Raw genomic sequence first — 24,689 nt, 5'->3', positions numbered from 1 at the left:
AAAATTGCTAGAAAGAAGAATCGCTATTTTAAGAGAGGTTTCAACATTGCCCTATTTTTTAGTCAGACTAGTTTCATTACATTTTACAGGCTAAAATCTACTCTTAACCTGTCTAGAAAGAAGAAACTGCAAATATAGTTTAAATACGTCACAGCATAAAATGGCAATCCCTTTGTACGACACAAATATTAAATGGGATAGGTTGATTAGCAACACTAAATTGGCCCAAGTGTGTGAATGTTGTCTGTCTGTCTGTGTTGGCCCTGTGATGAGATGGCGACTTGTCCAGGGTGTACGTAGCCTTCCGCCCAATTGTAGCTGAGATACGCTCCAGCAACCCCTGCGACCCCGAAAGTGATAAGCGGTAGAACATTGATGGATGGATGGATGGATGGGTTACATTAGAACAATATGTTAGAATGTCAAGTCATTATGGTTATCCAGCTATTTTTCTTCCGTTGTGCTCTTTTTTTGTTACTACAAGGTATTTGGTTTGACAAAAATAATAATTCACTTGCTTTAAATGAGCTGCACATTTTTATTTACTTGAGTTTAGATTCTAACACATCAGTTAGGAAAAATAGAATAGTTTTAGTGTATATTTTCAATACATTATTAGATGTTTAGAGAATCCAGCTACAAATGATAGATTAAAGAATGAAAAGGAAACATTTCAAGGATGTGCACATTTTTGCGTGGCCACAAAATCCCAGGCTGGTAGTAACTTTGCCATCATTGTTACCTATTGCCTTTTCTAATCAGACATTTTTCACAGAACCACAGTCACATCCATAACCATACATTTTATGGGTATAGCATCCACCCACACACCTAAGGATGCGTCATGCAGTGCTTCTGGCTGTTAAAAAAAAAGAAGCAAACCCACAAACAGTGCAGCTAGATCCCTCCAAACATGGGGCTTTAGTACTATCTTTAACAGGCAAAATAGTGTATTTGTAAATGAAAGATTGCCAAAACGTGTATTCCCGCTTTTATTTGTTGAGGACTTCCTCTCATATTTCAGACATCAGGTGAACACTAACACAAAGCTCAGCCATCCTCTTTGCTAAAGTAGACGAGCGAGACTCTCCGTCCCTCATGTTTGGATGGAGATGAAGTGCATGATTCTGGCAGCAGGCAGGGCACTTTGGGAGTCTTGCGCCGCTAGTTGAAGGGCTGTATCATTAGTATTGCTGTATTATCTCCTTACTTTTTCACATCATTTCTGCATGTTTTTGACCTTAGGTTAAAAGTACATTAGATATCCGTGTGCTCATTCGATTATGAAATTATGGTTAAATGGGCATTGTCACAATGAGAAATGGGATTGTTTTGAAATTCAGGCTTACCAGAGCTCCAATCATCCTTTCTGAGCGAACATTAATATTGTTCCGAATGCAAAATGTCCAACACTTCCTTCTGACAGAGAAAAATACAGGTGATAATGAACACAATACATTTAACTGTCCAAATGTCAGATTTGATTTGTAATAATTTGGGGCAAATATAAATGCAAATGCGTTGTTTTAAATAATTAAAAATAAAACAACTGCCATTTCTTTCAATTTCCTTACAGATTTTAAACACCATGTCTTGTTTTTGCTCTTTCTCTCTCTGTCCCACTGATCGTTTTGATAGCTGAATGTGCTGTTGAAGCAGCTTGTCCAAGTTCATGCCCTGTTTCCTCTTTGGCCTAACTCTTTTTTTTTGTCTTTTGCTGTTTTAACTCTTTATAGGGTCTACTCTGAAACGACTATGTCTAGGCAAAGAGCGCAGTAGTAGTAGTAACTATCTCATTTACTTTCTTATAGTCTTTCCGTCTCGTGTGTTATTTTGTTGCACTTGTGTTTCTCTTTTATCTCTCAGCACTTGGAAATATAATAGTTGGTGTTTTTTGTTTTGCATGACAGTGTTGTTCTAATTTGGTCATTGCTTACATATAAGAGACATTTTATACTGATTTGTGACCGACTATTGCACGGGTATTCAACTGACGGCCCGGGGGCCAACTCCAGCCAGGTAATGACACCATACCAAGTTCAGTTTGAAACCTGGGAGACAAAAATTTTTGCAGCAAATTTCTAAATACACACATATGCTCCTGTTATGTAGAGGAACTTGGACCACTGCACTGGAAAAATGCTCCTTTTTAAATAAGTAAAAACAATTAATACAAGTTATTTTTGCTTCTAATGAGCAAAAAAAAAATCTGCCTTTGGGACAAGTCAAAATTGTCTTGGTAAGATTTATTGAAAGAGGACATTATATTCAAGCTTTAAAAACCTAAAAGTGATCTTGAAATTACCAATTAAAAGTTATTATTAGCTATACTTACTAGTATTGTGAAGTGTTTTGTCTTAACAAATTTGTGATGCACAAAAGTAGGATTTTTTTATTCCTCAGAAGATCTATTGCCTAAAAACAAGTTATGTCTCACTGAAAAATTACTATCCAGGGGATTGTAAATTATATTAAGTTTCTTTAGATATTTTGACTCGATATTAGAAATATATAGTTGGTGACATTGTTAGTTTTTCCAGTGTGTAAATACATTTGCCGTTCAATACATTGACGTTTTAACCTTGAAGCAAAAAACATAACACTGGGGTCCAGACTTGTGATTTACATAACTGAGGTGTTCCTCAATGCACCCCTTAAAACCTTCCTTTTTACATTATGTGATTTATGTAACTAAAGTGTGGATTTAGCTTGTTCTAGTGGTGTTCCTCAAGGTTCCATTTTAGGCCCTCCCTTTTTCAGCATTTGGGCTATTCAACTGGTGGCCCCCTCGGATTCAGTTAAAAAAAAACATGTGACTCACATTTTTGTAGCGGTCTTAAAAAACACTAGAGTTCTGTTATAAGATGATATTTGACTAACTTTTTTGCAGAAGGTACTTAGAAACTACAGCGGGTTCCTTTAACTCTGACAAAATAAATAGACCAAAATCAAATGTCTACTATAGAGGACACTGGTTCACTAGAATATACAAATTAAGACTAACAGTGAAGGGAGAAGTCCACCCCCCCCCCCGCCCCCACCCCACCCCACATACACACACACACACACACACACACCCCCGTCCTTAACTTTCTGGAAATGTGGCCCCCTAAACAATTTAGTTGAATATCCTTGGTCTATTGTAATCTTTTGGCTTATATGTTGGCAAAATGGATTACTTTTAATTGGGTATATGCCATTATAAATCTTTTCTTAAATTCCGCTGTACATCAGCCAGATGATTGAATTTTAGATTTTGAATTGGGCTTTTTGTCTTTCTAGGGTCCTCTTTCAGTGCTGCCACAGCTCAAACACAGCCATCACTCGCCTCAGCCACAACATCACCATCTCCTCAGTCAATCAGTCGGCTTACTCAGGTCCAGACTAACAACAGCAACAATAAGAGAAGCACGTTTACCGATGACCCGCACAAACTGGTGGATGATTGGCCAAAGGCTATATCGGCGGCCAATCAGCCACCCCCTTCCTTGAACCAGATCAAACAGCAGAGGCGCTTGCAGGACCTGGAAGGCCAAACTGTGTCCATGGGAGCAGCGCCCTTTAAGGTATTTGAAGTTGAGGGGTGTCATTTAATAATATATATAGTCCCCTAGTTCATGACCTATCTTTTGTCTTAACAATTCACTTCCAGATTAAATGCCATACTGGTCCCAGCAAGTTGCCTTGCTCCCATTCCCTGATTGCTGCTTCGCACTCTAGCACAACAAGAAGCCACGGTCCCAATTACTCTCAAACTTTGCCCCCTGGGTATCTTTCGGTTCCTGGCCCTCGTTACACTCAGCAGTGGCCTGGCTTGCATCGGCCTGTTGAATCAGTGAACCCCTTTACTGCCACGTCAAAACCTGAAATCCAAGCACCCCCTCTAGAAATGTACAACGCTGAGAATGATCTTTGTCTGAAATCATCCAGGACTACCTAAAACCTGCAGTCGGTGTGAATGAAAAGCCAATTTATATTTTGCTGAATCACCACAACTGCACGTTTTTTTCAGAGCTCGTAGGTACAGGAAAGAAAGGTTGATATTTTTTGTACAGTTTCCATTTGGTTTATGACTGTGTGTGTATGTTATATATGAAAACTTAATGCGTATCAACTGAAACTTGGTCATTTGTCTTACATTACATGTTCACCGTTATTGTACTTTTTATTTCTTTGGACTAAATACAAGTGTGTACTTGACCAACTACAGGTGTAATTTGGAATTCTAATGCCAGTTGGGCCCCAACTAATCATTTATCCTATCCACAGAATTATTATTGATGGAATGTAGTGCCTTGAACATTTTCTTCTGCAAAACAGCTTGTCGACATACAAGTCTTTTGCTTATTATGTGATGGGTCGTTTGGGTGCAGTCTTTTTTTAATGCCTCACAGACAGCGTTTTTGTTTATCTGGGAATGCCATTGTAGCTCTGCACTATTATCAACACAACACATGCTCTACTTATCATAAAATTTACTTGCAATATTTTTTTTTTAACTCTTCACCCCTGTGACTATGCTGTTGAGGTGAAATGCACTGTTGCCTTGCAAAGGAAAAATAGTTAATGTGTTACTGAGGACAAAAGAAGGATGAATTATGCCAGCAGATGAAACCCCTATTTCAGGTCAAATGGTTCTGTTGGACACAGCACAAGATTGGGTAGTATTATATAGCCGTGTGGTTAGACAAAAGGCAGTGTCCAGAGCCATAAATGATGTACATAGTTCTTTCTACTGTTAGGTCATGGTCAGAATGTAGCAATTAATATGTGAAGGTTTGAGGCTTTAAAGTGCAATTTAATCCTTCCACAAAGCTTTTATTGTGGCGTTGCCACAAGCCTTATCTGATGTGTGTAACAGGGAAAAAGTGAAATGTTGGAATAAAGTATGAACATGACACTAGAAAGAAAACTCCGAATTACCTACTGCTAAATGTATTTAGTACCCAGCATCTAGTATTGCACGCAGTCACCAGTTAACTGGACTTTTGAAGTTATTAGATTTTTGATGCTGCTATTGTGGGAGGCACTCCACTGAACACTGAAGCCTTTTATTTACGTTGGATAGTACCAAAGTCCTTAAATTGAAATGACAAAGGATAAACAAACAGCAGTGTTACTTAAGTCTTTGATACTTTGTTAGCTGGTATCTGTTGCATAAAGCATTTTCCATTTTCAGATATTGCACATTTGAAATAATAATTAAGAAAGAGAGATTTGCACAAGCTATTTCCATAATTTTATTTGTTTATGTATTTCGTTGGGTAAATACATGGCTTTCATTGTCTTTAATGTTCGTAAAGGTCACCAGAATGTGGTCAACATTTTTTCCCCCACAAAACCTGGAGCAAGCAGTTAAGTTATTGTGGTGCAATCTCTACACGACTTGTAAGAACGGATTTAGGACCCTGATCCTTCCAAGCTGTGAATTGTACAGCTTTGTTGTAGTGTAATCTGTATATTTTGTGTATGCATTATGGAGAGGTTGGTTTGATGTATGGTATACCATCAATTCAGTTTGAATTGGAATTTTATAGTAAGAATCCTCTGCTTTGGGGACATTCTTCCAGTTGTAAGAGATTTCTGTTCTCTGGTATTCGTATCTGGAATTTGTTGTTTTGAACAGAGTAAGGGTACTTCTTGTTGACCAAGTTGGTGGCAAAGATCAAAAGTGCTGAAGTGCAAGTTGACATTTTATCCATCCCTGCATGTCTCTGACCAACATTCCCTTGCAGTGACTATGCTCAGATTGTGGATAAATTTGTATTAAAAGTGAGTGGGGTTGCTTGCCTGTCACATTTCTTACTGTATCGCTCATATCCTGCTGCACTGTATGACACAAATAAATTTTATTTTCACTCTGATCTTCACGTTTCATTGCTTTAACCTGGGTTCGGTCGAACCCTAGGGGTTCGGTGAGTCAGCCTCAGGGTTTCAACAGTGCCTCCGCCGCGGAGGTCAAGACACACCCGACTCATCGTGTAAATAAAAACTTCTCCCTATCGGCTTTATGGATAAGGCAACAGCAGAAGTCAGACTGATTAGCATGTGTGTAATTTGTTGTGAGTTCGCGCACTGTGTTGGTTTTGTTCTTAGAACAAGGTGATGTTGATGCACGATTCATTTTGCGCACCAGTAAAAATACATAACTTTGTGTTGAATTTGAAAAAAAACAAACAAAAAAAATCACTAAAGAAGGGTTCGGTGAATGCGCACATGAAACTGGTGAGGTTCGGTATCTCAAACAAGGTTAAGAACCACTGCTTTAATCTTAAAACTCGCTGAAAAATATTTCCGTCTGACATTTAAAACAAAACAAAGCGCCGATACCTTCAAGATGAACACATTCCAACAAGACGCCAAATTATGTAAAGTCGATGTATGAGAACCCCCGCGACAGATTCGCTTTCTATTAAAATTAGAAAACATTGTGAGCATAAATTGTTTAAAAAAATATACATGTGAAGCCCAAACAGTAGGTATCTAAGAAATGTGTTTCAAGTGAACACGAAGGACGTATTTTCGTAACAAAGCCGAACGCTTTGGAGGCCCCCTTTGTGTGTCGAAAGTGCCAACCCGCGTCCGAGGCGTAGTGTTACAGCAATGGCAGCCCCTTTTGTTCGAGCGAGTGCCCGAAGTATTCCTAACACAATGAAATAATCTGGGTCTACATTGTATAATAACACACTTCACGCTTCCTACACTACACTCTGCTGCATCTGGGAATTAATAATCACATCATTCATGTCGATTTGCGACCCTTCCAATGCGATGTGAGGCTTCCGGAGCGGGCAGTCTTGAGGAACGTGGAGTAGTAAGTGCTTATTAGTCCAGTAATGTGCTGTTTGACGGCCTGTTTGTTAGTAAATCAATATTTAGGAATATTATTGTAATCTACCTTTAAAACATTCTAATTCGAAGTGTTTTTTATGTTAAACCTAGACAGCGTGTAGCAGTGTTGGTCGTTTCAGTACGTTTCCCCCATTAAAGACCACGGATTTGTTCATATTTGATTAAGAGGCTTAATATCCGACTATTATATTAGAGAAGTAAGCAGTGTTGTTGTCATTTGGTGCTAAGTGACATATTCCGAGGGTGAGGTCGTTGTGGAGGGAAACGCAAGCGTGGGGTTGAACAAATGTCAACCTCCAGTGAACCTTCACAAAATGTAGATACTAACAATATATGTATTATTGTTTGTCAAAGGGAATAACAAACCCAGCAACCTATCAAGAATAGCTCTTTCTTGAGCTAACGTATACGTCTGCCAATGCAGCTAATATGTAGCTTTCGCTTTGCCACAATTGAACCCTCTTTTCGGACGAACAAATACGTAAACTGCGTGGTTAATTTGCCTTTTTGTGTCTTCCCTGGTGTTACACTTTGGTGGTTGACATTTGTGCTACGTTAGTGCCAGTGGAAATAGCAGCGCTGTGCTAAGCTAACGTTAGCGACGTTATAATGCTTCGGTTAGCTGGGGAAGTTTCGGAGTGTCTATGTTCTCCAAAGTATTGTTAGGTTAGTCACGGTGTGTGAAACTGCAGTTCCATAATAACTGTTATAACAGTGATATTAAGTGAAGGCTCAGCCATACGTTAGGGAACCTTTTGTTTTGTTTGGGGGGGGGGTTTGTTGTAGTCACGTGACTGCACTGTAGCAGGTGCACTATGTGCAAACAGGATTTTTGTCACATAAATGTCCCGGATTGATCTCTGTATTGTTTACCCTTGTTTCAGATGTAAACCTCAAAAGTATCTGACCCAGCCGTGGCTGTTGGCATAATGGGACTGGACTTTGATGTAAAGACCTTCTGTCACAACCTACGGGCCACCAAGCCGCCTTATGAGTGTCCTGTGGAGAGTTGTCGCAAGGTCTACAAGAGCTACAGTGGCATTGAGTACCACCTTTACCGTTATGACCACGACAACCCGCCTCCCGCGCAGACTGTGCCTCAGAAGAAACGTAAGGGACGGCCTCCTCGCGCGTCACTAGCTGGGTCAATGGATTTGGACGACGGTAGCGGTAACGGAGGAGGGCAGGGGCATGGTGGGAATACACCGAGTAGCCCCAATAGGTCTGAACTTTCACATTCCCCTAGCAGGGACACAATGACCTATGCCCAGGCGCAACGAATGGTGGAGCTGGAGATTCAAGGACGCATTCACCGCATCAGCATCTTCGAGAACATTGATGTAGTGTCAGAGGAGGACAGTGATGCGGAGGACGGCCCACCCTCTGTCACAGGTGGTAGTGCCGGTGGGGTGTGTAACGGTAGCGACGGTGGAGCTGGAGGCAGCGAAGTAGGAGGTAGTGGCAAAGACAGGCCCGAAATGCCGTCATCTAATGGGGGCAAAGCCACGCCAAAGTCCGGGAAACATAAAAGTAAAGAAAAGAAGAAGGATGGCTCTTCTCATCAGCACAGCAGTCAGTCGGGGCCGGCTGTCAAACTGCCGGAGGCCGTGTTTAGAGAACTGGACCAAGAGAGACCCGATGCCCCTGATCGGCCATCGTCTTACTACAGGTAAGACTAATAAGCAGCACAGTCTGCTTGATCTGATTGTGTGTATTTATTATTATGTAAGTTATTAGTTTATTGACCTAAATCTAACCTCTGTCTTCGTACAAAGTAACATCAATGACCAAAATCTGATAGATTTTTTTAAAGTGCTTCCATAAGAAGTCAAGTCATTAAAAAAAATCAGCTGTTGCTCGTACAATTGTCATCAATACTAGTGAGTGTCTGGATGAATACATCTGAGGAATGATGATTCTAACCTACATTTAACGCACTTGAGGGCTATCTAGATCAGAGGTATTTAATAGGTTCCACAGAGGTAATGCTGGGGGTAGACACATTTTGAGTTGTTAAGACATTTTTGAAATATAATTTTTATTTTTTTTTGCAATTTTTCCACACATTTAAATGTCTTTAAATACACATTAACATTGATCCAACACACCGTATAGTAGTTTTTAAACAACACTGGTATGGCCACCCTTCTAACTGTACCTTGCAGGTTTAAAATAAAAATATAAATAAATAAATATATGATTATATTTTGATGAGCATTTAAATTAGGTAGCAATTAGAATGGCTAGTGTCCGGGTAGAGATTAGCAGTGCTAGTTTCCAGTTAGCGATGCTAGTTTTTAGCCTGCGATTAGCAGCACAAATTTCCAGCTAGAGATAAGCAGTGCTATACTGTATTATCTGGATATCATAGTATTGCACAATTTAAAGGTATCTTTAGGATTAGATTAATTCATTACACATTTTTTTTTACAGGATACGTAAATAGAGGGGACCCGTTCCATCTCTCCTTCAGTTTAGGGGTCCTTGGCCTGCAAAACGTTGAAGACCTGGTGTAGATTAAATTAATAGGATATGCTTTGGTGGATATTGTGCCCTACAGTCACATTAATAACTCGCTTTCTAAGTCGGTTTGAAACTGTTGGTGGAAAGAGGCGTTTCTTTTACATTGCAAATTAAACCCTACACTTCCACCCTCTCCACTTTTTTAAGAGCCTGTTGAAAATAATCTTAATAAACAATGTATTTTTTTTAAAGCCAGAACTTATTTTACTGTGTGTTATTATTGTGCGTGGCCATGGGACAATTACATGAAATTAATACTTTATCCTACTTTCACTCCTATGTTTCCTCAAATTAAGTTGCATCGTTGCGATGGTACTGTCGGAGTTTAGCGGTTAATCCAACTTTGTACTTAATGGTGCATGTTGACAAAACAGTCCCGAGTAAAATGTTGTGAACAAATATAAACACGGAAGTATTTATTTTGTAGACATCAGAGCAAGCCGGAGGGCATGAAACGAGAAGGAATAACACTAGATGCTCAAGGCAGCCTGAAGTAGAGGGAAGGCGGCTGGCCGACAGACAGCATGTATAAGAAATGCCCACTTAAGTACGTCCACCACACTGTGATGTCACAATGTTAAAAAAGACTGCAAAACAACATTAAGAAGCATCCAAAACTGGGTGTAAGCTCACGCTAAATGAATGAACCTTCTGATTTGACGCTTTGGTATCCAACAATGTAACAACATTTATAAGTCAGAAATGTAGTGTGCGTTCCTTTTTAAAGAAAACATCATATTCCTTGATATGAGCCATTATTTTGTCAGCTAAAAAGGATTTGGACTCGTTCTATACGTCTCTACAAAGACAATAATATCTAATTTGTTATTAATGACTTTTCTTCAATGTACTTGTAATGGCCTACTGTCCAGGTACATCGACAAGTCTGTAGAGGAGCTGGATGAGGAAGTGGAGTACGATATCGATGAAGAGGACTACATCTGGCTCGACATCATGAACGACAAACGGCGGCTTGACGGTGTCACACCTATCCCTCAGGAGGTCTTTGAGTACCTCATGGACCGTCTCGAAAAGGAATCCTACTTTGAGAGCCATAACAAGGTACCATACTTTAGAAACACAAAACCAATTTTAAAACAGATAAGTAAAATATCCTACTCTTTTTTCTTATAGGCAGACCCCAGTACCCTCATTGATGAGGACGCTGTATGCTGCATCTGTAATGATGGAGAGTGTCAGAACAGCAATGTGATTCTCTTCTGTGACATGTGTAACCTGGCAGTACACCAAGAGTGCTACGGAGTGCCATACATCCCAGAAGGCCAGTGGTTATGTCGTCGCTGCCTGCAGTCACCAAGTCGAGCAGTGGACTGCGCTCTCTGCCCCAACAAGGGAGGAGCGTTCAAACAGACGGATGATGCACGCTGGGCTCATGTCGTGTGCGCCCTCTGGATTCCAGAGGTGAAGAAGACATACTGTTTTTCCGTCTGCATTTTTCTTTTGGGCTTTGTTGATCTGCTGCACGTTTCCATACAGCTCTATGATATAATATAACAGAGATTTGCGTCATGCCAGCAACCAAATAATCCTCTTTTCAAAACAGCATGATGTTAGCTTTGAAGATTTTAATTGATCACTTAGCCATATTGATTTTTATATGGACCAGAAATATAAGACAAATGTTCCTTTCAAGACTAAGTTTTTCGAAAAATATTTTGAAACAATTTTCTGAATCTTTTTTTAAAACTGTTAAGACTGATTACCTGTCACAATAATCCAAAAGTAGCTAGTCCTCTTTTGTTGTTTGCTAAATTTGAAAAACTGATGCAGTGAATGACTGGAAGAAAATGTTTGACTTCCATGGGGAGAAGTCATTGCCTTTATCAATTGGTTTGCATTTTTAAATTTCTTGACCCCAAATATAGGATATATAGGATAATATTTTTATATTCAGATCTAATGGTCATTGTACAATTCAAATTACAATTTACAAATTACAAGTGCATGTAATCTACTTGGCTTGGCATTGCTCTTCCATCGGCTAAACTTGGTACTGCAAAGTACTATTTCCTGCACTGTTTTCAGTGGTTCCAAGTGTTCCGGTAGATTTATAAGCTACATTGAAATCATAACAACCATATCATTAGTGTACCCTGTTGCTTCACTTTGCTACACTCAGTTTGTCTGCTGTCTTCGCCCTCTCAAGTAAAATGTGTCTCTTTATCGTAGCAGCAGCCATATTCCAAGAACTGAAAATAGCAACTCCTCATTCTCAGAAGTTATTTTATTTTTTGTCACTAATGCATTGCAAAAGTTAAATGTGCTGTAGGAAAGTAGCGCTGGTGGTTGCTTTATTCACTCATGACTGCTGGCTCTACTTTTTTACATTTACAGAAGTGATACAATGACGCAATCAGTAAGTTTAGTTTCAATGCAGTAACCTCTGCTTTTTGTCACAATCTAGTAAAATCAACTTTGCTGCTTTTCAGGTCTGCTTTGCCAACACGGTCTTTTTGGAACCGATAGACAGCATTGAGCACATCCCTCCTGCACGCTGGAAGCTAACCTGCTACATCTGCAAGCAGCGCGGCTCAGGCGCCTGCATTCAGTGTCACAAAGCCAACTGTTACACCGCCTTCCATGTCACATGTGCACAGCAAGCTGGCCTCTACATGAAAATGGAGCCTGTCAGAGAGACCGGAGCAAATGGAACCTCATTCAGCGTTCGTAAGACGGCTTACTGTGACATCCACACTCCCCCAGGATCAGCCCGACCTTTGGGAGGAGTCGGCGGTGCCAGCATAGCGTCATCTCAAAGTGAAGGAGAACTGGAGGAGGATGACGAACCCAGCATCGTCCATGATGAAGACTCTCGGGGCTGGAGTTCGGAGCGGGCCAAGAGGGCCAAGGCTAAGTCTAGGCTGAAGATGAAGAGAGCTAGGAAGATCTTGGCTGAGAGAAGAGCTGCTGCTCCAGTGGTGTCTGTGCCCTGTATACCCCCTCATAGGTACATGTTGGTCTCTGCTCAGTCGTATTCATATTCACCACCTTCAACATACATTCATACTTCCAAGAGTTATGTCATGTTTTTTCCCCCCACTTAGGCTAAGCAAAATCACCAGTAACTTAACAGTGCCCAGGAAGAGCCAGTTCATGCAGCGGCTTCACAGCTACTGGACACTGAAGAGGCAAAGCCGCAATGGTGTGCCTTTGCTGCGGCGTCTTCAAACCCACCTGCAATCACAACGACATGCTGACCCCCTCCCACTGCAGCCTTCAGACCAAGTTCCTGTGGTATGTTGTGTAGAGGAGTGCTGAGGTATTTTCATAATTCACTGCAGTCTTTCCTTTAATTAAGATGCATCATGTGTGTGTGGACTTGATTGTGATGCTGCAGAGAGATACTGAAGAGAAACAAAGTGCTTTAAAGGAGCAACTGAAGGCATGGCAGAGACTAAGACACGACTTGGAGAGAGCCAGGCTGTTGGTGGAACTCATCCGTAAAAGAGAAAAACTCAAGAGGGAAACGGTGAGACACTAGTTTTGGACCACAGCTCACTAAAAGCACAACACAACCACTCGTGTGATTGAAAGAATATAACATGCATGGCTTCTGTGCATTTAACAGATCATAACATTTTATGATTTACACGTCTCTGTATTCAGATCAAAGTGCAGCAGATGGCGCTAGAGATACAGCTGATGCCCCTCCTGGTGCTTCTGAGGAGTACATTGGAGCAGCTACAGGAAAGAGACACTAACAACTTCTTCACTGAGCCTGTGCCCCTTGCAGAGGTACGCTAAACTCTCTAAACACACTTTGTCTGTAATATATCAAAATAACTGTCTTTATTTACTAATTTAAATATTTTAGTCTACTCGGAAATGAAATCTACTAAATAGATAATATTAATGTTTAGCGTGGGTTGCAAGCACCCAGGGCAGGTGTGACATTTGTGCCGCCAGTATCTACTCCTCCACAGCCCTATCAGACCGCTATGACCTTGTTCCAAGCATCAAACAGATGTAAACTCTTCTGAATACTGCATAGTCATCGCCAAAAGTTTTGGTATTTAACTAAAACCTTCAGTATATCAGTATGAAGAAGTACATTATTGAATGGACTAAGTAAAGAAGTCAAAAAAATGTACTAATATGATCCGCTTATAGAAAGTTTATACAGCACAACAAATAATCATTGTCATAAACACTTTAAACCTTATGGAAACATTAGATAATCTTATTAATCTCACTATATGAATCACAATTTACTTAACTATTTATTCAGTAGGACTCAATTGATTATATATGTATTTTATTTGTTTGTGTTACAAATTGAGCACATAAAGTGAACAGACAAATGTGTTTGAAATTGCTATGAAATGGGAAAAAGGTCATTTTAAATCAGCTCTGTTTCTTCTTATTCCTTCTCAGACATGTTGTAATGAAACGTTGGATTTATGTGATGTACCATATTGTAACTGTGCTTGTTTGGAAAAAATAGAACCACAACCGCACACACACATTTATTTGTGCATATTTGTAAATATTGTTACTTGCGTTTTGAGCTGTATCCACTGTGGCTGCAGGTGCCAGACTACCTGGACCATATTGACACTCCCATGGACTTCCAGACAATGTGGAACCTTCTAGAGTCCCACCGCTACCTCACTTTTGAGGCATTTGAGGCCGACTTTGGCCTCATTGTCAACAACTGCCTCAAGTATAATGCCAAGGACACAGTTTTCTACCGTGCTGCCCTGCGGCTCAGAGAAATGGGCGGAACGGTCATCAGAACTGCTAGACGGCAGGCAGAGCGGATTGGCTTTGACTACGAGACTGGCATGCACCTCCCTCGAGAACCGAGCCCAGACACTCGACGTGAACAAGACCGGGAACGAGAGCGAAACAGAGAACGAGAGACTGACTGGCAATTATCGTCTAATGAAGATGGTGCGTGAACTTCCTTTACTAATTGGTTACCATGAATAAAACATTTTATCATTCTTCAACAGACACCATCAGAAGACACTTTGCTTCATGTCATGGTGTTTAACTGTACTTTTTTTGTTCCCTATGGCTTAAGCAGAACTCCTACCAGAGAACAGGCGCCGCCTACCATTGGAGGAGCAGTTACTTTACGTGCAGGCGCGTCTTGAGGAGGCCAACTCGGGGAAACACAGCATCGGACTGTCTCGCAGAGCCAAAGCTATGAGGAAAGAGCTCAATGTCATCAAGAGAAAACTGGCCCACCAGCGAGAGGGCTTGGGATCTAGGGAGTCAATAGAAGGAGATCGGGGTTCCCACTCTCATCATACATCGTCTGCAGGACACCACGATGAAGGGGAAGAAAGCAGCAGTCAGGAGCTTGGTGGAAAAGGTTTGTTGTTTTATGTTTCTATACCAATGTCTTATTTGTGTTTGAAATATTTGAAATGCCTGTGCTTTTTTTTCTCCCCCCCAAGATCTGAGTGTGTCCTCATCTGTCTTGGCTCCAGAAGTGGGTCGACGAACATCTGTTCTATTCTCCAAGAAAAACCCAAAAATGGCTGGACCTCCAAAGAGACCAGGCCGCCCTCCAAAAAACAGAGACCCTGGCTACGCCTCGACAGGAGTAACCCCGAGCCCAATCGGGCCCCCTCAGTTACCCATGCTGTCCCCGAGTCGACAGAGGAAGCGTCCGCGCAGCCCTCACACCAGCTCTAGCTCTGACAGCGACAGCGACAATGACGACCTGCTGCCAGGTACTGCAAGAAAATACAAACCCCATTTTCATATGAGTTGGGAAATTGTGTTAGATTTAAATATAAACGGAATACAATGATTTGCAAATCATTTTCAACCCATATTCAGTTGAATATGCTACAAAGACAACATATTTGATGTTAAAACTGATAAACTTATTTTATTTTTTTTAAATCATTAACTTTAGAATTTGATGCCAGCAACACGTGACAAAGAAGTTGGGAAAGGTGGCAATAAATACTGATAAAGTTGAGGACCGCTCATCAAACACTTCTTTGGAACATCCCACGGGTGTGCAGGCTAATTGGGAACAGGTGGTTGCCATGACTGAGTATAAAAACAGCTTCCCAATAAATGCACAGTCTTTCACAAGAAAGGATGGGGCGAGGTACACACCATTGTCCAAAACTGCGTGATCAAATAGTCAAACAGTTTAAGAACAATGTTTCTTAAAGTGCAATTGCAAGAAATTTAGGCATTTCAACATCTACGGTCCATAATATCATTGAAAGGTTCAGAGAATCTGGAGAAATCACTCCACGTAAACGGCATGGCCGGAAACCAACATTGAATGACCGTGACCTTCGATCCTTCAGGCGGCACTGTATCAAAAACCAACATCAATCTCTAAAAGATTCACCACATGGGCTCAGGAACACTTCAGAAAACCAATGCCGCTAAATACAGTTTGTCGCTACATCTGTAAGTGCAAGTTAAAGCTCAACTATGCAAAGCGAAAGCCATTTATCAAAAACATCCAAAAACGCCGCCGGCTTCTCTGGGCCAGAGATCATCGAAGATGGACTGATGCAAAGTGGAAAAGTGTTCTGTGGTCTGATGAGTCCACATTTAAATTTTTTGGGGGAAATATTTGACATCGTGTCATCGGGACCAAAAGGGAAGCGAACCATCCAGGCTGTTATTGACGCAAAGTTCAAAAGCCAGCATCTGTGATGTATGGGGGTGAATTAGTGCCCAAGGCATGGGTATTTTACACATCTGTGAAGACACCATTAATGCTGAAAGGTACATACAGGATTTGGAACAACATATGCTGCTATCTAAGCGCCGTCTTTTTCATGGAGGCCCGTGCTTATTTCAGCAAGACAATGCCAAGCCACAACAGCGTGGCTTCTTAAAAAAAAGAGTGCGGGTACTTTCCTGGCCCGCCTGCAGTCCTGACCTGTCTCCCATCGAAAATGTGTGGCGCATTATGAAGCCTAAAATACGACAGCGGAGACCCCGGACTGTTGAATGACTGAAGTTCTATATAAAACAAGAATGGGAAAGAATTCCACTTTCAAAGCTTCAACAATTAGTTTCCTCAGTTCCCAATCGTTTATTGAGTCTTGTCAAAAGAAAAGGTAATGTAACACAAGGGCAAACTTGCCCTTTCCCAACTACTTTGGCACGTGTTGCAGCCAAGAAATTCTAAGTTAATAATTATTTGCAAAAAAAAAATAAAGTTTATGAGTTTGAAAACATCAAATATCTTGTATTTGTAGTGCATTCAATTGAATATGGGTTGAAAAGGATTTGCAAATCATTGTATTTCGTTTATATTTACATCTAACACCCTTTCCCAACTCATATGGAAACGGGGTTTGTACATAGTTAAATTGTACATCCAACTTCACCTTAATTTGTGTGCTATATACATAGGGTTGCCAACTAACGGTTTTGACGGAGGGAACCAGCCCGTAACTGAAAGCTTCCGTGTATACAGAAATGACACCCGTCTTCCACGTTCCAGCTCAGACTCTGAGTCCACCACCAGCAGCAGCAGCAGCGCTGCTTCTGACCGGACTAGGTGATATGTTTTATCTTTCTCATTAATCATGTTAGACATGGTCAAAGTGGCTGTTTGCAACTTTAAGCTGCTGCCTAGAGGGCGCAAAATTTGAAAGTGTTCCTATCCTACCCTGTTCCGACTTTGAACACGTGAACTAGGCCCCAAGTAACACACATGCACACACAGTTATGTTTGTTATTAATAACAATTTGACAAAGTTTAGCTACTAACATTAGCTATCATTGAATGTTTATGCTAGCATATAGTTTATGCTAGCATATAAAAAAAAGCAAATTGTTATTGCTTCCCCGAGACTCCTGCCGTGTACATGTGTACGAGACAGTGGTGAGTGACCATCTTAACACCAGACTTTTTCCTTGATTTGACGAGCAATTTGTATTTAATGTAATTTGTAGTTGTGGGAAATCTACATGTAAAAATATATATATTTAAGTATTCAAACACTAATGGTAACTTTGCTTCACACTGCAGGGTATGATGCCTAATTTGGATTGTTTTGTTAAATCTGATCTTTTATGTGGTTGTACATGATACAAAAAAGTTGATTCCAAATGTGAACAATATGTGTCCCAGACTTCACCAAGCATGCGCATGTGGCGTCACACATGCTCTATTGTGTTTATGGGAGGTAAACATGGCTTCAATTGTAATAGATTTGTGGCAGTTTCAAGGATTTTGTTCAACTGGAGTCAACATTTTCTTAACAAAATTATTTGGCATTGAAGATTATGAAGGAAGAGGGCTAAAATTTGGGCTTTGCGCAGTTTTGTGTGACATTTGCTTCGACATCTGCTCAGAGGAGCATGATGGTGGAAAAAGTAGTGATGGGATATTGATGTAAGTTTTAAAATATCTTCTTTTTGCCTATTTTCTTCTCATTCAGCCAATATTTGTTGTCACAACTGTTTATGAGGGCAAAATAATTTATGTTGTTAATCGCTTTTTGATGACGTTCTGATTAATGCAGGGGTCGGGAACCTTTTTGGCTGAGAGAGCCATGAAAGCAAATATTTTAAAATGTATTTCCGTGAGAGCCATATAATATTCGTTTTAACACTCTATACAACTAATTGCGTGCATTTTTAAGTAAGATCAACATTTTTAGCGTACAATACTTATCTTATTCTTTTTGATAACATTGTTATTCTGAAGCTAACCAATAATAAATAAAATAATTCTTACCATTAATGCGACTTCTTAAACAGGCAGGTAGAGAAACGGATGGATTAATTAAAATTCCCGAGAAAGTTTTATATTTTGAACGTTATTTTTAACACTGTGATTACCAGCGGAATTATTCATTACTTTTCATGTTAAGCAATATCAGCTAAGATTTATCTGAGAGCCAGATGTAGTCATCAAAAGAGCCACATCTGGCTCTAGAGCCATAGGTTCCCTACCCCTGAATTAATGCGACACAATCATTCAAACTGTAATCTCATTGGATAATATATGGTTTAAATCCAATTCTGAAACAGGCCTCATCAGATTTGAAGAATTTGGGATTTTACTGTTCACATTAACATAACAAAAATCGGATACGTCTCACGTATGGGAATAACAATTGTAATTGACCTACAGTGTGGACATACTGTAGCCATAAATGAGCTTGTGGTGTTTTTTGTTATATTTTTTTGGTATAAAAATGTAACTCTGAGCAAGTTGCAAACAGACCCTTTACGTAAACATGACTGAAGGCACATCACAATATCAATGGAAGGGAAGCGGTAAGGACAACTATTGAGGACATTGACACACTTTTGAAAGACACTTGCATCAAATGACACCAGCCGCATTTGAGATGGCATCAACAAATTTGCGTCTAAAGTTACTACCCCTTTCAGACAACGGTGTGCAATATCTGTTAGGATTTTTTGATCTCCGTATTGTTGAGTTGTAGCTTTTCTGCTCCTGGTATTTTGTCTATGACACAGTTAGTAATATGCGTTGTGATGCAAGATACTATTGTCAGATAAAAATAAAGGAATCTTAAACATTCCTGTAACGACCAACAAGATAAAAACGAACTTACATTAAATACATTCATAAAGGAATATAAATACGTATGTTGTCAAACTCTTATTTATACTTTTCTGGTAGTACGACTCCCTCGAAGCAAGGCAGAGGAAAGGCATCATTCTCTCGCTCTGCTTTCCAAGAGGACAGCAGCGAGGAGACGTCTGGCACTGAAAACGAGTCCTACTCAGTCGGTGGGTCACGAGGAGTTTCACACTGTGAGTTAGACCAGTTTAAGTTTTAAAACACACATTGTTAGAGATAAATCTTTCGATGACATGGTGGTGGTTGTGCTCTTGACTTCCTATCAGTGGTGCGTGGCCGAGCTAGGTCAGGATGCTGGATGACCTCAGATGATTATTCATCTTTGGATGCTCTGGACTTGGTGTGGGCCAAGTGCAGAGGCTACCCTTCATATCCTGCTCTGGTGAGTCCAATGTCAAATACAACATTTGACACTTGTTGTCCTGTGGGTTATAACAGCTATTTGTCTGCAGATCATTGATCCGAAAATGCCCAGAGAAGGGGTTTTCCACCGGGGTGTCCCAATTCCTGTCCCCCCATTGGATGTTCTTAAACTTGGCGAGCAAATGACCCAGGAAGCCAGAGAGCACTTGTTCCTGGTCCTATTTTTTGACAATAAGAGAACCTGGTTAGTGGTTTGCATTGGCACATTATATGTTTGTCCCTTGCTGTTAATGTATTTAAGGCAAGATAAGTGGGATAGTTACTAGCTGCAAAGACGTTTTGGGTAATGTCAGTCATGTTCCTTAGCCAATCCTGCTTAAATTCTTCAGAAATTTGCTGGTCGGCCCCCTAAGCTTTTACACCAAATGTGTTAATTTTTCAAATTACAAGTCAAATCGAATTTTTATGTTTAATAACTGTGCCATCATGTGGTGCATTTGTCAGAAAGATAATAACCCAAGCAGTATGATAGTGATGCATATTTTGACCAATATTTACCACTTTGTGTGTAGAAGTTCAGTGTAGAAACGGGTGTCCTAATTCCTTCACATTACTATATTTCAAGGTTCTTTGATTGCAAGAATATATTGGCATTGATGAGAAATGATCACTTCATTGACACGTTGCATCAATATCTTGCTGGAGTAGGGATAGGTATTGGTATGGACTTCACAATACCATATGTCCCATAATACATGAGTTACAATACAATGCAATATGGTGATATATTGCCAAGTTCTACACAGTTCACCGATACATTTAAAGGTAGTTTACATTTAGTGCTGTCAATTGATTAAATGTTTAAATCAAATTAATCACACTTGCATTTCGTTTCATCACAGCAAATTGCTTGTGTGCATAATTTAAATGAACTTTAAAACAAGACAGTAATATTTGGACACTAACGCAATTTTATTTTTAAAATGTCATACAAGAACATTTTTAAATGTTTTACTTATTTGCACATTATATTTGCTCAAAAACTTGGTAAGAGTTTTGTCTGAAGTACTGCTGGTTTATTTTGAAGTAACATTTTCCAGTGAGCACACTAGTCAGCGTCTCTTTACTCGTCTCTGCACTGGTGTATGCATTGATCTGATCACTGACCATATAACAACCTGCACCGCCTTTCAGGTAACCTTCTGCGGTTAAGGTAAAGGAGAATGTGTGGTCAAAATAAATGTATAAATGATAAATGCATTAATGTTTTGTGATTAATCGCATGACTTAAGGCAGTGGTCCCCAGCCTTTTTGTAGCTGCGGACCGGTCTTGAAAATTTGTCCCACGGACCGGGTGGGTTGTTTGTTTGTTTGTTTTTTCATAAAGAAATACAATCATGTGTGCTTATGTATTGATCTATATTGATTTATAATGTATATATTGTGTTTTTTATGTTGATTTAATAATAAAAAAAAAATATATATATATATATATTTTTTTTTTTTTTTGTATTTCTTGTGCGGCCTGGTACCAATCGGCCCGGTGGTTGGGGACCACTGACTTAAGGTATTACTTAAGCTTGGGTTTATGCTTAAAATATTGATTTAAACTTGCATATTTGTACACTAAATTACAGGAATAAATGGATCAACTGAGTCCCAAAATCACTTATTCAAAAACCATTTCCATGAATCGCATTTGTACAGGAAGTAGATCAAGTTTTTTTGCCAACTACTGTAAATGTACTCGTAGAACTTTCCTGCTCACAATGAGGTAGCAATACAACAACACTTTGGGCAGCGACGGTGGAGATGTCGTCCTTGAGTTACAGTTGCAAACATGACTTAATGACATTTTTTACATGTCAAAAAAATTATCAAAATAATAGGCTCCAGCACCCCCGCATCCCCAAAAGGAACCAACGGTAGGAAATGGATGGGTGGGTGGAATGCATTTTTTGTTCAAAAAAAAAAAAAAAATGCATTGCTACATATTGCCATGTCGATATTTTTTGCCACCACTACACTGATGTATACTGGCCCTGATGTGGAATTGACTGTCAATTTTACAATTTACAACCTGAACCATGGTGCCCCCGTAACGCTAACTTTAGTTGGCGTAGTGAATCTCCTGAATGAGCACACTCGTTTCATTTTGTGGTCGTGGTTCAACGGAAACTGAGTAAGTTTGAAGTAAGTAATGAAAGAACGTTTCACAGAAATAGGGCAAAGTTGTTTTTCGAGAACTGAAGAGGAGGTGGAACGACCTCCAACCTGTTGTCATAACAACCGTTTGCTGGAAACCTAATTCATTTGCCAGCCATTTTTAGCACAGTACATTTTCTTGAGGGACAGTGCAACAGAAATAAAACTTGGAAATTCTGTAGAATTGTCGGTGTACAGTTTATATAGTAGTACATATGTATTATCCCCTGAACATGACTCAATTGTTTGTCTAAATAGCTGGCAACACAAAGGAATACTAAAATAATTTTCTTGCCTACAGTCAAGAATGATGGTAGTAGATTCATAGTCTTGGGCTGCTTGAGTACTGGTCAGACTCTGGAGGTATAGTTCATTGAGGAAAACATGAATCCCAACATGTACTGTCGTAGATTGCATTTTAGAATATGGAAAGTTCCCCGGAATAATAAGGGAACTTCCAACCAAGTGAAGTTTGGTGGTGTTTGGCGAGGCAGTAAATTGTCAGCCCTGTTTCTGTCAGTATGCCACACAGCAGCTGTAGCTTCAGATGCAGGGTACCACTACCAAGGTGTAACTGTAGAAGTGAAGTGTAAAATGATTTGAATGTTTAGAAAGGTGCTATATAAATACAATTAATTATTTTCATAAAAGGCTCTAGCACCTTCCGCGACCCCAGAAGGGACAAGCGGTAGGAAATGGATGGATGGATATTATCATAAAAACTGCTGAAATATGAGGGATAATAATGGATGTTTTGTTTCAATTAAATTGTATATGTGTGATGTTTTTTTTTTTTGCTTGAAGGCAGTGGCTACCGCGCTCTAAGTTGGTACCACTCGGGGTGGACCAGGAGCTGGACAAAGAGAAGATGCTGGAGGGAAGGAAATCAAACATCCGCAAGTCCGTACAGGTTGCTTACCACCGGGCCATGCAGCACCGCAGCAAAGTGCAAGGAGACCCAAGCAGTGAGACCAGTGACAGTGACTAAAGATACACAAGCACAAACACTTAATTTTATGGTTAGTATAGTTGTGTGTGTGTGGGGGTCACTAGAATTCCCCACTTGAAGACGATCCACTATGACAGCCCCAACAATCAGTTAATTCTGACATGTGAAATAAATATTGTATTTAAGAGAATAAATAATAATCATGGAAACATTGTTAGATATACAGAAATGTGAATAAAAGTAACCCATGGACGTGGATCTAAATGTTAATATTAAAAAAAAAAAGATGAACTAATGGTTTACAGAAAACAACTAATGTGAGTTGAAATATTCACAGGGAAATGCATGGAGTGTACAAGAAGTGCACACACTGGAATAGCTGCCATCACCCGAGCATACTGTATGTTCATGTGTTATCATCCTCCTATCCCAAAGTCCCTGACAGGCCTGGTGCTAAATATCCAGTCCTTTTGCGGAGAACCAAGAGACTATTGCAGCCTAAACTGTGGGTGAAATTCCATGTTATTTATTCTCCGTCTTGCTCCTTTTACAAGATCCCCACCCAAACTGGTTTCAACACTTTCTTACTCTCGTCGTTTTTTTATTTTATTTAGTCCGTCACTTATAATCATGGATATCACTTGTAATCACAACGCCTCGTCTTTTTAAGCTTTTGTAATGTGGCACAGGTCAGTGACCAAACTCCTAGTCCTTGACTGATCGCCTTAGAACTTTTATATAAATACAGATTGCATAAGAATAGAAGTTTTATAAAAAAAATTAATAAATGACTTTTTTAGAAACAATCTGCTTTGTGTGTTTTGAAGTGTATTTCTGGTCTTGTCGTCCCCTCCCGGGTCGAGGGAAGACACGGGTGCCTAGTTGGATCAAAAGAGCCGTCGGAGATGCTTTGCTGAACCAAAAGTTGCTTTATTACAAGCGAGCGCCGTTTAAACCAGCACCCGGAAGAATCTTAGTCAAAAAATGGAGGATGCCTGTTATTTTTAACACTGATTACCAGCGGAATTATTCATTACTTTTCATGTTAAGCAATGTCAGCTAAGATTTATCTGAGAGCCAGATGCAGTCATCAAAAGAGCCACATCTGGCTCTAGAGCCATAGGTTCCCTACCCCTGACTTAAAGGTTGGGTATTGTAAATAATGTAAATAATTCAATGTATATACTATGATGATTAACCTGTTTGATGACTGTATTATGCTGATCGTATATATTTGTACCATGAATTGATTAACGTGGACCCCGACTTAAACAAGTTGAAAAACTAATTCGGGTGTTACTATTTAGTGGTCAATAGTACAGAATATGTACTGAACTGTGCAGTCTACTAATAAAAGTATCACAAAAAAAAGTTTTTGAAATAGACCGGTAGTTTCCTGTCAAGGATATGCCGAAGTCTCAATCAGGGCCTCCTTACTACGAGAAGTGATCCAATTCACCTGCAAATATCAAACTAAGGAGCCTTGTCTTAGCATTTGCTCAAACCAAAATACCACTGTGTACTCAAAACTTGAGGGTTTGCTTTCTCTAAGATGAATATGAGCATTCACCATATGTAGAACATACGTATGAGTTAATAATACACTTCAGTTTCTATTTTTTTAGTGCTCTCACGGTTTCACTCTTGAGCTTGTAGTGTGAACAGATAACTACTGTACACACTGGTTCTACAAGTTGGTCCACTGTCACAAGAAAACGATGACTAGTATAATTGAATTGTTCAGATTTTTTTTTTTTACATCAGCTTTGATTTAGGTTTAGTAACTATTTTGAAACTTCATTGACCAAATATTTGTTTGACTGACTGTAAAACATGCTTGCAGCATGAAATTGCGCGCCATTGGTATTGTGCTTACAACATGTGTTGTAAGCACAATACCAATGGCGCGCAATTTGCAAAATGCGCAACTGCATTTTGCAAATTTAATGTCAAATCAAATCAAATGTTTATTGGATTCATCACTATACAGTGTAGATCCACGACTTAACTGCTGACTAAACTACTACCAAGTGTGGATTCAGGCCGGGTGGCGTATTTCAAGTTCCAGGTAACTATATTATTATATTTTATAAATAGTAAACTAAGTTGTGGTAGTAGTTTAGTCAGTAGTTCTGTAAGTTCCAGGTAACCCTACATTATTATATTTTAAAAATAGTAAACCAAGTTGTGGTAGTAGTTTAGTCAGTAGTTTAGTCG

General features: G+C 39.7%; 2 protein-coding genes across 6 annotated transcripts in view; both read left to right on the top strand.

Moving 5' to 3' along the window:
- Positions 1 to 5,864, top strand: part of LOC133554956 (serine/threonine-protein kinase WNK2) — a 56,920-nt gene extending 51,056 nt beyond the window's left edge. For 2 of the 4 annotated variants that reach the window (XM_061904289.1, XM_061904290.1), the window contains exons 25-27: positions 1,737 to 1,784; positions 3,283 to 3,566; positions 3,653 to 5,864. In XM_061904289.1, coding sequence (XP_061760273.1) covers positions 1,737 to 1,784; positions 3,283 to 3,566; positions 3,653 to 3,940 — 620 coding nt within the window. In that variant the 3' untranslated portion in view covers positions 3,941 to 5,864. The remainder of the gene's footprint in view (positions 1 to 1,736; positions 1,785 to 3,282; positions 3,567 to 3,652) is intronic. The other 2 variants (XM_061904287.1, XM_061904288.1) reach the window with 1 other exon arrangement.
- Positions 5,865 to 6,565: 701 nt separating this feature from the next.
- Positions 6,566 to 23,278, top strand: brpf1 (bromodomain and PHD finger containing, 1). Of its 2 annotated transcripts, none has more exons than XM_061904284.1 (16): positions 6,566 to 6,814; positions 7,737 to 8,521; positions 10,248 to 10,437; positions 10,510 to 10,797; positions 11,826 to 12,343; positions 12,441 to 12,630; positions 12,734 to 12,865; positions 13,003 to 13,131; positions 13,926 to 14,289; positions 14,426 to 14,716; positions 14,802 to 15,080; positions 16,744 to 16,891; positions 18,995 to 19,128; positions 19,222 to 19,337; positions 19,408 to 19,562; positions 22,328 to 23,278. In XM_061904284.1, the coding sequence occupies exons 2-16, from the start codon at positions 7,782 to 7,784 to the stop codon at positions 22,509 to 22,511; spliced, it is 3,858 nt and encodes a 1,285-aa protein (XP_061760268.1). In that variant the 5' UTR covers positions 6,566 to 6,814; positions 7,737 to 7,781; the 3' UTR covers positions 22,512 to 23,278. The 2 variants fall into 2 exon arrangements, with proteins under 2 accessions (XP_061760268.1, XP_061760270.1); XM_061904286.1 differs by lacking the exon at positions 6,566 to 6,814 and adding an exon at positions 7,150 to 7,168.
- Positions 23,279 to 24,689: the final 1,411 nt, after the last annotated feature.

Source organism: Nerophis ophidion, linkage group LG06, assembly GCF_033978795.1.
Source record: "Nerophis ophidion isolate RoL-2023_Sa linkage group LG06, RoL_Noph_v1.0, whole genome shotgun sequence".
Classification (NCBI taxonomy): domain Eukaryota; kingdom Metazoa; phylum Chordata; class Actinopteri; order Syngnathiformes; family Syngnathidae; genus Nerophis; species Nerophis ophidion.
This window is presented reverse-complemented; position numbering and strand designations above follow the sequence as displayed.

Bases quoted from the DNA above. Each gene is read 5' to 3' on its own strand.
- brpf1 (XM_061904284.1), top strand. From the start codon at position 7,782: ATGGGACTGGACTTTGATGTAAAGACCTTCTGTCACAACCTACGGGCC. The intron at 10,798-11,825 runs GTGAAGAAGACA...GCTGCTTTTCAG, and splicing joins GCGCCCTCTGGATTCCAGAG to GTCTGCTTTGCCAACACGGT. The intron at 13,132-13,925 runs GTACGCTAAACT...CTGTGGCTGCAG, and splicing joins AGCCTGTGCCCCTTGCAGAG to GTGCCAGACTACCTGGACCA.